A 13281-nucleotide genomic window follows, 5' to 3' on the forward strand; every position below is an offset into this window, starting at 1 on the left:
TGTGGCCAAAAATTTAGTTTTCAAAAAGCTTGAAAAGCTTGATACTTATTAACGGTACATATCTTATAATAAAATGGATAAGAGCTGATAAAAATTATAATTTTGTTATCAGAAATCTATCAATAATAATATTCAAATACAACCTATATTCTTGGTTTCGGTTATATAGCGTTGTTTCTTTTATTTTGATTTTTGACTGATATGAAACTTAGTTTTTTCCTGATATAGTTTCTATTAAATCGTGTGAAAATATTTATCTCACTCTAAAAATCAAAACAAGACACACTTATATTTTTATTTTCTATTACTTTTTTTTATAGCAGTGGTTTTTGGTTTAAAATTCTATAACAGATAAGTTAGGAAGAAGTAATTTCATATAATTCGAGCAAAACAAAAAATACTTTTCAATCTTGAAATAAAATAATGTTTGTCTTCAAAATATATTATTTGATTGTATTTTTTTAGTAGCAGTTTTTGCAAATTTTTATTCAATAATTCACAAAATCAAATAAATATCTCAAGTCCATTTCCCTATAACTATAATTTAACACTTTTTAAAAATTGTTGGGAAAATTTCGTTTGTTATTAATACATAATACTTCAGGACTTTTTATGTTCTGTACCCGGAAAATATTAAATTGCACCTTCAGCGTAAAACTGATAAATATTTTTTGTTTTTATTATTCTAAAAGGAAGAAAAAATTTACTCTATGATGCTGTATTATTCCAACACTCAAAGTCTCAAACTACGGATTAACCACTTTGTTGACTGTCGGAGAAAAAAAAATAGGAAATATCCATTAATTTTAGACTGGAGCACACTTTGAAATTTTCGGAGAGCAGAACTTAAAAAACCCAGTTCAATAATACCCTTTCTCGGTGTTGTTTTATTGTATAAGAACTACGTAGGACTACCAAATTTCCTAGATTAGTTTTTTGTATTTTATAAATACGTATTTCGACTACTAAGTAATCATCATCAGTATGAATTAGCTAATCGTAATTACTCTAATTATGTATGTGACTCGTTGCTAATTGGCGGAATGTACCAGTCCGCCATCAAATTATCTTGGAAATTGGGACAAAAATCAAAATTTATAACCAAATTTATGACATTTTGTAAATAAGTCCAAAAAATATACAGTAGTCTTATACTTACCTTACTTTCCCGACTCTTCCACCATTTATTCTTCACGAAGCTTCCACCTTTAAAATATTACTCCACATATTTTAATTTCGTAAAAAATTTGTAATTATGTTATATGGTAATAAAATAGATCAGATAATTTTGTTATTGGGTTATCAGAACCAAGCCTGTGTGTAAAATTTCAAAGTTCCATCTTAGTTGAATCTATTATATATTTAATTGAAAGATTTTAAGCTAACAGATATAACGTATAATAGGTATATATAAATTCTGAAAACGTATAAAAAATCTTCTTAAAAATTCAATCTAAATCTGAAAATAATAAATCAAATAATATTTTAAATTAAACTCAAAAATAATTTTTAAATATTAATTTATTGTAAAATTTAAATAATAACTATTACAAAAAAAATTAATTATAAATACAATTTCATAAAATTATAATTTTTGGCACAATCTATGAAAAATAATCATTTATTTTTCTTGAATAATAAAATCTAAATAAAAATAGAGTAACTATTTACAAAATATACAAAAAAAAATTATTTACAATTATCTAAATTTTTTTTAAAATAAATTATATAAAAATGTATTTAATTATATGGCTTTAACAACTTTTTTTAATGAATATTTAACAAAATTTGTACAGTTTTTGGACTGTTCAAAATTAAAATAATTTGTACGTACTTTTAATTGGCAACAATTTTAACAATTTTTTTTAACAATTCTAAACTTTATTTTTTAATCTAATAAATCGTAAAGTGCCGAAATATATGTTTGTGCCATTTGTAAAGTTTCATATTTTGAAAGTTGTCGATCATTACCTAATGATGGTAAATATGTGCGTAAGCGATCAAAAGCTTCATTTAAATTACGCATACGTCTTCGTTCGCGTGCATTTGCAGCTAAACGACGGCGTTTTGCTACTAATGGACCAGTTTGTGCACTTCTTCTTGACGTTCTTGTTGAGGTAGTTGTTGCACTTGTTTTCACTGGTTCCGTATTAAACACTAATGATGAGGACGGACTTGCTGAACGTAAACTTGCCGCGGGACTTGGTGTTAGATATCCATCAGATGATAAACTATCGTATACTTGTCCATTGCTTATCATTGACTCGTTACCATCTTCTAGTTTTCCCATTTTTGGAGCACAATATTCAATATTCATATTTAATGATTTTTCTGATAAACTATCGTAATTATTAATTGGACTTTCAATTTTTCGATTATCATATTCATAATTCGATTGAATTTCATTATCAAAATAATCCTTTTTAATTTTTCGATCCAAAAATTTTTTATCTTCATCCATATCCAATGTTTGAAGAGTATGATTATCAAAATGTTCGTATTTACGAATTTCTTGATTTTCGATTAAATGAGAATCATGATGATACATAAGCATTTCATCAGAACGACCTTCTGACATACTATCATAAGCACTATCTGATGATCCAGAAATTTTTGGTATTTGTATAGAATGTCCAGAAAAATCGGCAGGTGTAACAAACGATGAAAATTGATTTTGGACTGGTGGATATGTGTCAAAGACATATAAATGACGATATGCTTCAATTGAATCCATTTTGCACTTTACACAGAAAATCACTTGTTGTCAAAAAAAAAACTTTACGAGATTTTTGTTGTTTGTTCAATTTAAAAAAACACTCAACCAGTGCACTGTTTGTGTTGCAGTTGCAATCTGACGTCCAAACTGATTTGTTATCGTTTATATAAACATATGATGCATCGTTACCAAAAAAAAAGCCGGTTTTTTTAAGTCCTTTTTTTAACCCCCACTTTCAAATCCTGTATATTATAAAAATATATTTTTTGGTGTGGTAACAAAATGAAATAGTCTCATGTTACTCTTATGGACACATGTGTATTCTGTCTTTTTTTCATAATATACGTTCAGGTAACGTGTTTTACGTTATAGAACATAACGCGTGCCATCTAACCAATCAAACTTCTATATTAACTATATTAGTATACATATGGCTCCACCTTTAACATAAGGGTGCATTGCTGTTGGGGTAAATTTATAATTGAAGTACGGTTTTTTTTATTAATAATAACATGTGCTGCACTTGTTACATTGTCTAGCATTCAAATCACTACAAAAATGTTCTTTTTTTGTTCTTTAAGGTCTCTAAAGTCAATCATGATTTAAGATGAACCAAACGGGTAGAAGTAATTCATTGAACCAAGAATTTCTGATTTTTGTATCTAGGGGGGAAAGCAATATGTCTTTTGGCACAAGACTTTCTTCTACGCTTTAGTAAACATATGTTTTTTAATTTACAGCATGTTATCAAATCAAAACTCTCTGCATATTTTTGGGTAAAATAACCAATTTTCTATTCTTAGTTTATATTATTAAGGATGTATGAGCATACAACAATGTTTGATTTAAAGGCTCAAAATTTGTTTATAGGTAGACTTTTACTCAAACAATATGTGGTTAAAATTTCAACATACATATCGGTAGAGGAATCTCAAAAAACGACATATTTTGTAAGTTTTAGATAATTTTCACTTAAAATGAATGAAAACAAATTTAAAAAAAAAAAAAAAACTTTTTAATAGAAAGTAAACATATAAGCAATGGCATAGGAAAAACCAAGTGTCTCCATTCATATAAGGGATGTAAGAGCAGGATAGATTTAGGGTTGAAATTATTTTTATCTAATTTTCAACTTTGATGATGAATTTTCTTATAACTGCATGAATGTAGACGAAAAATAGGAATAAAATTTTTCGATATGTGCTTTGGTTTTCGAAATAAAGGAAAGTTGAATTATTATACAAAATTTTTCATATTCGATATTTTGAAAATTACGCCAAATATCGTAAAATTTTATTGTCACTTTTTGTCTTATATCGTCCCCACTACCGTGCTCATACATCCTTAAAGGAATTATGAAAAGGGATATTTCTTGACCATACAAGGAATTAATGAATAATTAACTTAAAAACGTTTTAAAAACCAGCTTTTATTTAACAAAATATATTAAAAGATTGATTAACTATACAGTTTCGCTCTGAAAATGGAATATATTATATGAAAATTCTAAAAATAAAAATGTAGAATTATGCTATTTAGAATAATCACTCAAGATATATATTATGTAGACCATTAAAATCACATTGATTTCGAAAAAAATGTCATCTTCGGGATAAGAAGTAAATAGTACATGGAATGAAAGCCCAGAAAATTTTCGGTAGTTCACAATCTTAACAAATAGGATATGAAGTAAAGCTTAAAAAACTCTTTCAAAATAATTCATGGATAACTATATAAAATTATAGAAATATCAGTAAAAATTTTTACCAGTGAATTTTAGTTTTCCAAATTGTGATAAAATTACTATTTAGATAGAATTTTAGGCTTATTAAGATAAAACGAGCGCCAAGGTTTTATCAACTTTGATGAAAAAAACCCCACTACCGTTCTCATATATCCTTAATTAGTCGGGCACAACGAGTCTATTTAAGGTTTTTACTATATTTTAAATAGTTTTTTTTTTTTTTTTTAATTTTCATCGACTAGTTTGGAAGAAATCTATGAAAACATATCATTCATCTATCGTTTTCCCATAAGATGTTAAATATGCTTAGGGTTTAAATAATCGGAGAACCCCTCTAAAATTTTTAGAATTTATTTACAGTTAGCTCAACTTCATATTTAAAAAAAATCAATCCTTTTATCCAAAATTTTACATTTCTAACTATTATAAATAGGAATTGTGGGTTAAAATTTGGACGCTCAAAATACGCCAATTTATTCAAACATTCTGCTTATTTTTGTATTTCTGTAAATTGACTCTATTACGAAAATATTAATCGAAACCCTGAACTTTCTTTGAGCACCTTTTTAAATAATCATCTTACTCAAATATCTATACCAATAATTATTACTGAAGAGCTGAAATCGACACAAAATCTGCAAAATATATTACCTATACCTACATGAAAAAGAAAATGTATCGATGAGTTCCCTTGGTGGTTTTGATATAAAGAAACAATGATACTAAAACACATAAATCTCCACTTTTTGAATTGAGAGTAAAAAAAAAGACATATCAAATAACTTAATTTTAAAACAATTGAAATAAAAAAACATAAAACAATATTAATGGTACCAGAAGGACATTATTCATTTCAATATTAATATAATATTTCCGATAATATGAACCACAATACAGTTTTGATATAATATAGTGTGGCAGCTTTTAAATAATTTAAGATAATACAATTTTTCGTTTTTAAATTTTTGCAAAGATTACAAAGTTTCTATAAAAATTTGATACTTTGTCTAATGGAAATGGAAATTCTGAAGTATAGAGTTAGGTCGAAGAGGATCACCGATATGGACATTCTTTCAAGCCCTAATAAAATTTTTGTGTGACCATGAGTAACAATCCAAAGATTCTGTCTTTTACTCTATGCCTTCGTTATGGGCCTATAAAGAAAGAAGTCACTGAAACTTTATTTCCTTTTTAAGACCTTTGAAACAACATCACTCACAATGTGGTACGTTAGGGTAAAATATTTCGCCCTCATTTTTTAATTCCTTCTAGTTTCATGAAAATTCAGATATACACTCCCGAAAGTGCTGTTTTACGTTTTTAAAATTTTAACTTTCATATCTCAAAAACCCAAATTTTTGACGGCCGAAAGTCATACTTTTGTACAGTTTGAATCATATCATAAGGCGGTATTATTAATCTTGGTAAGCGGATGTAATGGACCGAATTTTTTATCAAATAGAAAATTTTATTTAAAAAAATGGATCTAAGAAAAAATAGCACTGAAAAAAAAAACCAGAAAAATAGATTTAAAAAAAAAAAAAAAAAAAAACTGGTACAAGGGCGCAAATCGTGGCGCCACAATTATCTGAGTTGAGCAATTCACTCTTATAGCTAACATTGTCCATTGTGATGAATTGTAGTGATCTGAATCTACCAATATTTTTCTGGTTCTAATTATTCTATATAGAGTCTGACTTTTCCGGATATATTTATTCTGGATCATTTTTTCCTCGGTGCATTATTTACTGACCAATTTTGCCTATGTCTATTTTTTCTTAATCTATGCTCTCCTGGATCTATTTTTTCCTCAGTTACGTTTTCCGATCTACTTTTTCAGTGAATAATTAGTTCAGAGGCATTTTAGCATTTCGTGTTTTTATTACTATACCCACGCCTATAGGCTCTATTCGATGACCAAATGTCGCACAATCATAAATTTTGAGGACCAATTTACAAAATCAACATATATAGAATCAGATATTTTGTAGGAAATAGTTAATTATAGGTTAATAAGAAAACTTGTGTTATAACGGTGAATAAAAACTAATAATGGAGAAAATGTCATTTATGAAAGATTCATCCACTTTTGTGAGAATGGGATTTTAATTTTCAACATTTCAAAAAAGCTTTGACCTTTTATCTACTTGTTTTAAAATTCATATAACAACTGATTAGATACCGCAAGCTACCAGCCTATTTTAGAATATTGTCTGAATGTGTACATCTACCTGATAGAATATATATTCTTTGGAAGGTTCGATTAAACAACGATCAATGTTTGTTGCTGAATATTAAATGAGATTGAAGGCACCTGCATATGCATGCTACTGTTTGCCAATATAGGTAATAATCCATACCATCGTTCGTCACAATACATATAATATACATTTAACATTATACAGTCACCGGTAAAAGCAAGGTATAACGTACTACGGTACACCGGACCCTTAAATACAATAAATTCATCAAAATTATAATAATATAAATATTTCCCGTGCGCAATGTCAAAATATACCTACGGTTGTAATATGAATCGTGAGCCCATAATAAAGTGCAATTTTATGATTCCATTTTTCTGCGTTTTCGAGGATTGATAAAGACACGTATGGGAATTCGACTGGAATGTCGAATTTAAGTTTCATCGACTTTCACTGGAGTGAAACTCGTCGTCGAGTTTTTCAATTTTCATGTTTGTCTACGATTGCCACAGGTTTTTATTTATTGAAATTAAAGAACCGCCCTACACAAATTTAGATCTGGTCGATTCGGTGTGGCATTGTAGTTCGAAATGAATCCACTGATATTGATTTTTTCGTTTTTGTTTGAAAGGTAATTTCACATGATCGAAGGTATTCCTAGTTATATTTCAATAAAATTGTTTAGTCGTTTGAAGACCATCAGCACAAAAATTAAAATCAGTTCATCCGTTTTGGAGCTTCGATGACACAAAATCAGGTCCGATCGATTCGTCTTTGGCATCGTTGCTCCTTATCGGATGAACTGATTTTGATTCTTTTATTGTTTTTTTAAGGTAATTTGGTCGTGAAAGTTTTTAGCTATGAACTTCTAGTTAAGAAAACTCTCGATCAAATTTCCTTTCAAACAAACAACAGCAAACCAAAATCGATTCATACATTTCGGAGCTACGATGCACAGACAGACACACAGATGAAACTTATAACTCCCCTCTTTTTTAATCAGGGATTGAAACCTGACAGGCAGGCATTTTCAACCCTTTCGACGGTTGCAAACTTCCTGCCATTTTTTTACTTCCTGTCATATTTTGTAGTCAATAACATATAAAGCAGACAAAAGAATCGTCAAAGAATTTAACCCTTAAGCCACACTTAAAAATTCAATTTTTTTTCATTATCAAAAACCTATCAGTCTTCTAAAACGAAGACAAAAGGAATTAAGTAAATTTCATTTCATTATGAGCTTACGGTTTGTAGTAGGTATATGTAGATATAAAATATTTAATGTATTTATTGTTTATAGTTTATCAATATCTTGATATCAAGAGTAGATATTTATTTATATGATTGTATGGATGTATATTTAAAAGCGTAATAATATTTAAAAGCAAATGGAATTTTTGTGAGGGTGAATGAATTTAACAAAAAAAAAAACGTTCTGCAAAGAATATCCATGGTTATTATCGCCTTCTTAATGTATTTCTTAAGAAAATATATTTAGACGTTTTCTACTATAAAGCGTTCCTTCTAACAATAAAAAATAAGCTAGCTGAATATTGGTAAGCATTTGAGTACACCTATCGAAAAAGAATAGTTTCGGTATAGCAGTTGTATGACTATTTGTATTTTTAAGTCGTCTTTTCTAATCGATTACAGATAGTTTAAGTTTAAAAAAGGTAATCAAAATTCTCACAAAATTTCTTCGTGTTTTCATAAAATATGTTGAAAACTGACTGCTTTTGATCTTTTTATTCTTTACAATTCTCATAATTGACAAATTTACCTACTATGGTTTTTTATAGAAATTGGCTGTTGGCCCTCATTTATTGTACACTTTACTAGCGAACATAAAAGTATTCTAAAACATTTTAAGGCTTCTCATACGAAACCTACGTGTTAAGAAGAATTTTCATCGCCTACGCTTAGATTAGGCGATGAAAATTTCTCGCCTATGAAGAGTAAAAGATTGGCCTCAAGATAATTTTCGATAAAAGCAAAGAAATGAGGATACATGAAAGAAGCTACCAACAGTTAACAGTGAACAATGTAAACATCCAGCAAGGAGATCAATTCCAATACTAAAGTAATATAGTATCAAAGACAGATGGAACTGATGAAATTGTCACCTGCAGGATAAGGAATACCAAAGGAACGTTTGCAAAGCTTGCATCAATGTGGAAATCAAATCAAGTAAGGAGAAACATCACTCCAAATATTCGAAACTAATGTTAAATCATTCCTTGTATATGGGTTAACGAGAAACATTAAACAAGAAATATTCGAGACTAATGTAAAATCATTCCTTGTGTATGAGTGCCAGATTTGAAAAGTGACAAAAACCTTTCAATAAATTACAGGTATTCACAAACAGATGTGTCGGAACCATCTTCAACATACAAACGAGGAACTGATGAGAAGAGCGACCGAAAGCCGTATCAACGGAATAATAAAGAAAAGAAAGTTTGAAAGCATAGGCTATTCCTTAAGAAGGCCATGTAATATCATACGCCGACAAGCCAAGACATAACATAACCTGGAAGAGGTCAATCAAGAAGGAGATGGAAGAAGAAGGAAAGACCTGGAGAGAAAAAAAACAAATGGCTCAGAATCGTGTACGGTAGAAGGTATTTGTTGCAGCCCTATGCCCCCCCCCCAAGGAAATATTGATACGGTCAGGTTTATTATCATAAAATACAGTAAATGAAAATAATTTGCTCCGTAACTTTCAATCGCTTTCACTATTGTGTTAAAAAGATAATTTTACCACCATCTCCCACACACCTGTTTTGATATAAACGAAAATTTAACCACTCTCCTTTATCATATTAAAACAAGGGAAAAAATTCTTAGTCAGTAAAAACCTAGGAGTTCAATCAAATCTTGCAAGGGTGTCTATAGTACTATTCTATCGCGGTTTATATAGTACTAGCCTTGACTACAGAGAAGACCGATCTCAAGATCTTTATAACTAATTTTGTTGTCACTGATTTGTATAATATTAAATCGATTTATTCACAAATCAAATTGAAATCACAAATTCTAAAAAAATTTAATTTCACATTTGTGTTAACATTTGCATCCATATAATTAATCATTTAATTAACTATAAACACAATTACAAAAGATTAATTAAAATATTTCAAAACACAATAAATTCTATTAAAAAAAATTAATATCGCAACAATTATTATTTTTCTCTCACAAACAATAAAAAGGAAGTTTAAATTATAAATTCGCTACTGTTAATTTGTCTATATTAAACTATGAAAAATAATATTCATAAGGCACATTTCAAAAAGTCAAATAATTCGCATAAATTTCGCACGCATCTTGTGTGGGCAGTTAATAATTATCATAATACATTAAAATATCACACACACAAAAAAAAAAAAAAAAACATTATAAAAATTATATTATATAATTCAAAAAAATCACACCCCTGATGTGAAATTTTTATTTTTATTTGATGAAAAATAATACAGTTTTTTGCGATTTTAATAAAATAAAACCACAGGAATTCATTTTTATAAGGGATGATAGTATTATATGTGACTGACGACCTTAATTTTCCTATTAGGTGATAGTATTGTTTATGTTAGCAGGGGATCACTATTATAATACACATGCCGCACATGAATACATGAATACCCCCATAGTGCAAACGCACAGGGGTTTCTGTCAACAGTTAAAACCTTCTTATTATTATGCAATATTCTGTAATATGGTCTTATTATAAGATATTAAGAAATTGTAATTTAATTTTTATTTTAATTATATTTTTAAGTTGTATTTAAAATTGAAATGCTTAATAATATTACAATTTATTTTCACAAAATACATTCAAAGTTCTTCTCAAATAAGTTAATAAGAAGTACTTCTTCCAATAAAGTAATTTAAAAAATATTTCGTCATACATCATCGCTTCTTTCATCACAAGCGTGAAGTTTGAAAAATTTAGTATCATCTTAATATAAAATCAAGTGAATACAAACGTGTTTGACACAACAAAAATATAATAAAAATATCAAATTTTAGCCTTAAAATTGTCACAATTGTACCATTTTGCAATCGTAAACCGAAGGATTTTCTGACGAAAAAAAAAGAAGCATTTGCTTGTCTTCTAAGCTATTTTTATCTGCTTTTTTCGGCTCTTCTAGTACGCTTTGCTATCCTTTTCACAAGAAATTACATTGGAAATATTTTTTATATTTCATTCGAAATAGTAATAATAGATTTCGTACTTAACACGTAACACATAGATGCAGAAAAATGTTCTTAGAAAAAATGATTCGTTTCATTGAAATAGTATTCTAGGATATGGAACGTAAAAAAATCCATGATCCCCAATTTTCTGCCGCGTAGTAAATAAGCTCCTCAGTCGATGAAGAGCATTTTCTCCCATAGGACATATATATGGCAGAAGAACCATTTTGAGATATAGAGTGGTTTAGAAATCTGGAAAAAACGTGGACCCTAACCGTCTAGAAGCAACGGTAAGTCAAAGCATCCATTTTTATAAATCGGGAAAAATAGTAGCAGACAAATCTTTTTTCGGGTTATTGAAGGGGGTGTGGCTGAAGTATACCGGAAACAAAAGTGGATCCTAATCGGATAAACTCAAGACTTTTTTATTACAACAAATACTTTTATGGAAAAATTAGGACAGACACTGCAAACTGGCAGTATGGCGGAAATTTGAAATCAAGCGTGGGAGTCCTGAAAACGCTGTAAAACAAAGTACGTAAAAACTGGAAAAAGTTATTGCCGCTGATCTAATAAGTTCCATAACGACCACCGTACAAACGTTACGCAATACTTGCTGACATTTCCACTTTCTCCCTCTCCCTAGAAAACGAATCAAAAGATATTGTCTAAAGACTTTAATATAAAAACGTTTTCCATACACCCTGATAAAACAAAAAATGTTTTACTGCCAAAAAAAAGTAGATATTAATTAGAACTTTTTAGAAAAAGTGTAATAAACTGTCGTCTTTTATATTTTGTTAAATATAATCACTCAATGGTCATACTGTTTGCTTTAAAATAATTTATTTAACAACGTGTGTGCATTTCCAAAAGAGCTGCTTCCTTAAGAACTTTACGAATGGACTTCTTCGTATACTATGCATAATGTTATATCCTTAAATATAGATAGTTACACGCTTGTTATTTTTTAGTTTGATCTCCTCATAGAAACGGAAATAAATAATTTGAAGCACTTGGAAAATTTCATTATTAATATTTAGAAAAACAAATATAGACCACACAAAAATTAAATGCGGCAAAATTAAAATAATTATACCATAAAACTATAAGATGTTGTATTGGATAAATTACAAGTTATTATTTTGACACGCGACAAATACTAACAAGGTACATTTTATGTTTACAATTTGTCGGTACGTATATCTACAAAAATTTGTAAGGGTCAGTTGTACCTAGTCTTTTTTTTAATCTTTTTGTTTAGTCATTTTACCGACCGATAATAACCTTTAAGTAGATTATATATTTAGTTTAGTCACACTGTATTTAGAGTCGGACATAGTTATATTTGGTTGAGTAGTCTTTGTGGTACCTCGGCTTGTTTTTACTTAGTGATTATCGGATTTAAAACAATATTATTTAATGTTTAATGTGTGATTTGGCAAATTTGTACAAGTAATTAAATTAGATTAACTGAACAAATAGAATCCGCCTACTAAACTTTCTAAGAACAGAATGGACTAATAATATAGCCATAAGCTATTCATTCTTGTTAGTTCTCTTAAAGATCTTACTAAAACTGAATTAGTTGAACAAAATTTATGTGGTAAGAAGGACTAATAGTCAATCTGAAAAGAAAATCGATTAAAACTTTAGCAAAAATCATAGCACATGCTGGAGTTCGTTAATGAGTTGAATACTTATCTCCAAAACCGTTCATTTTAAGAAAAAAACAAAAATATATAAAAGACAATTTTTATTCAAAATTGTATGTTTTCAATTGTTTTCTTACTTTACCTGCCAATGGTAAGTGTTTACAATACCAATAAAAGTGATTGCTTATAATAAACTTGGAAAAAAATTCGATTTCAGTTTCCTACCTATATTTTATGCGGTCGATAAACAATTAATAACTGGTTGTGTCTTTTGAAGAAAAATAGTTATAAGAGAAATAATTCTAAAAATTACTGCGTTAAAAGTTCACGCTTGATTCGTGCTTTAAGCTCTACTCTGAAGTTTCTAAACATACGACAACAGGTTCTTCACGATTTTGTTAGTCTTATGTTATCTCTCTAGTCCGTTTTTCTATCACATCGCGAGATGTTTCTGATTCCTTTATCAATTTTTATGATTTACCCTTCCTTTTAAAGCTTATCGTACTAATGACAAAAATAGATTCACTGTCTAAAAATGTTTAGGAAAAACAGGCTAGAAAAATAATATTCAGATTTAATCTTGTTCAGTATGTAATTTGTATATCATATCTGTAATATAATTGCCTATAAATAAAGAGAAAGTAAATTATTGTTGATATTTCTCATATATATGTTATTTCTTAAGCCTGTTTTAGCCACCTCTCTGTGAAATTTTGCATGGGTCAAACTGTTTATTTTATTTAACAAACCTGCATCTTAGTATAG

At 28.7% G+C, this 13281-nt stretch overlaps 1 protein-coding gene across 1 annotated transcript; it reads right to left on the reverse strand.

Annotated features, from left to right (window-relative positions):
* Window positions 1–1888: 1888 nt before the first annotated feature.
* Window positions 1889–2734, reverse strand: LOC123292859 (protein lin-32-like). The gene is made up of 2 exons (XM_044873571.1): window positions 2506–2734; window positions 1889–2331 (listed from the first exon to the last, which is right to left on the reverse strand). Exons 1-2 carry the CDS (start codon window positions 2732–2734, stop codon window positions 1889–1891), a joined length of 672 nt encoding a protein of 223 aa, XP_044729506.1.
* Window positions 2735–13281: the final 10547 nt, after the last annotated feature.

Source organism: Chrysoperla carnea, chromosome 2 (genome assembly GCF_905475395.1).
Source record: "Chrysoperla carnea chromosome 2, inChrCarn1.1, whole genome shotgun sequence".
In the NCBI taxonomy this organism is placed as follows: Eukaryota; Metazoa; Arthropoda; class Insecta; order Neuroptera; family Chrysopidae; genus Chrysoperla; species Chrysoperla carnea.

Bases quoted from the DNA above. Each gene is read 5' to 3' on its own strand.
- LOC123292859 (XM_044873571.1), bottom strand. From the start codon at position 2,734: ATGGATTCAATTGAAGCATATCGTCATTTATATGTCTTTGACACATAT. The intron at 2,332-2,505 runs GTAAATACGAAC...ATAGTTTATCAG, and splicing joins AATCGAAAATCAAGAAATTC to AAAAATCATTAAATATGAAT.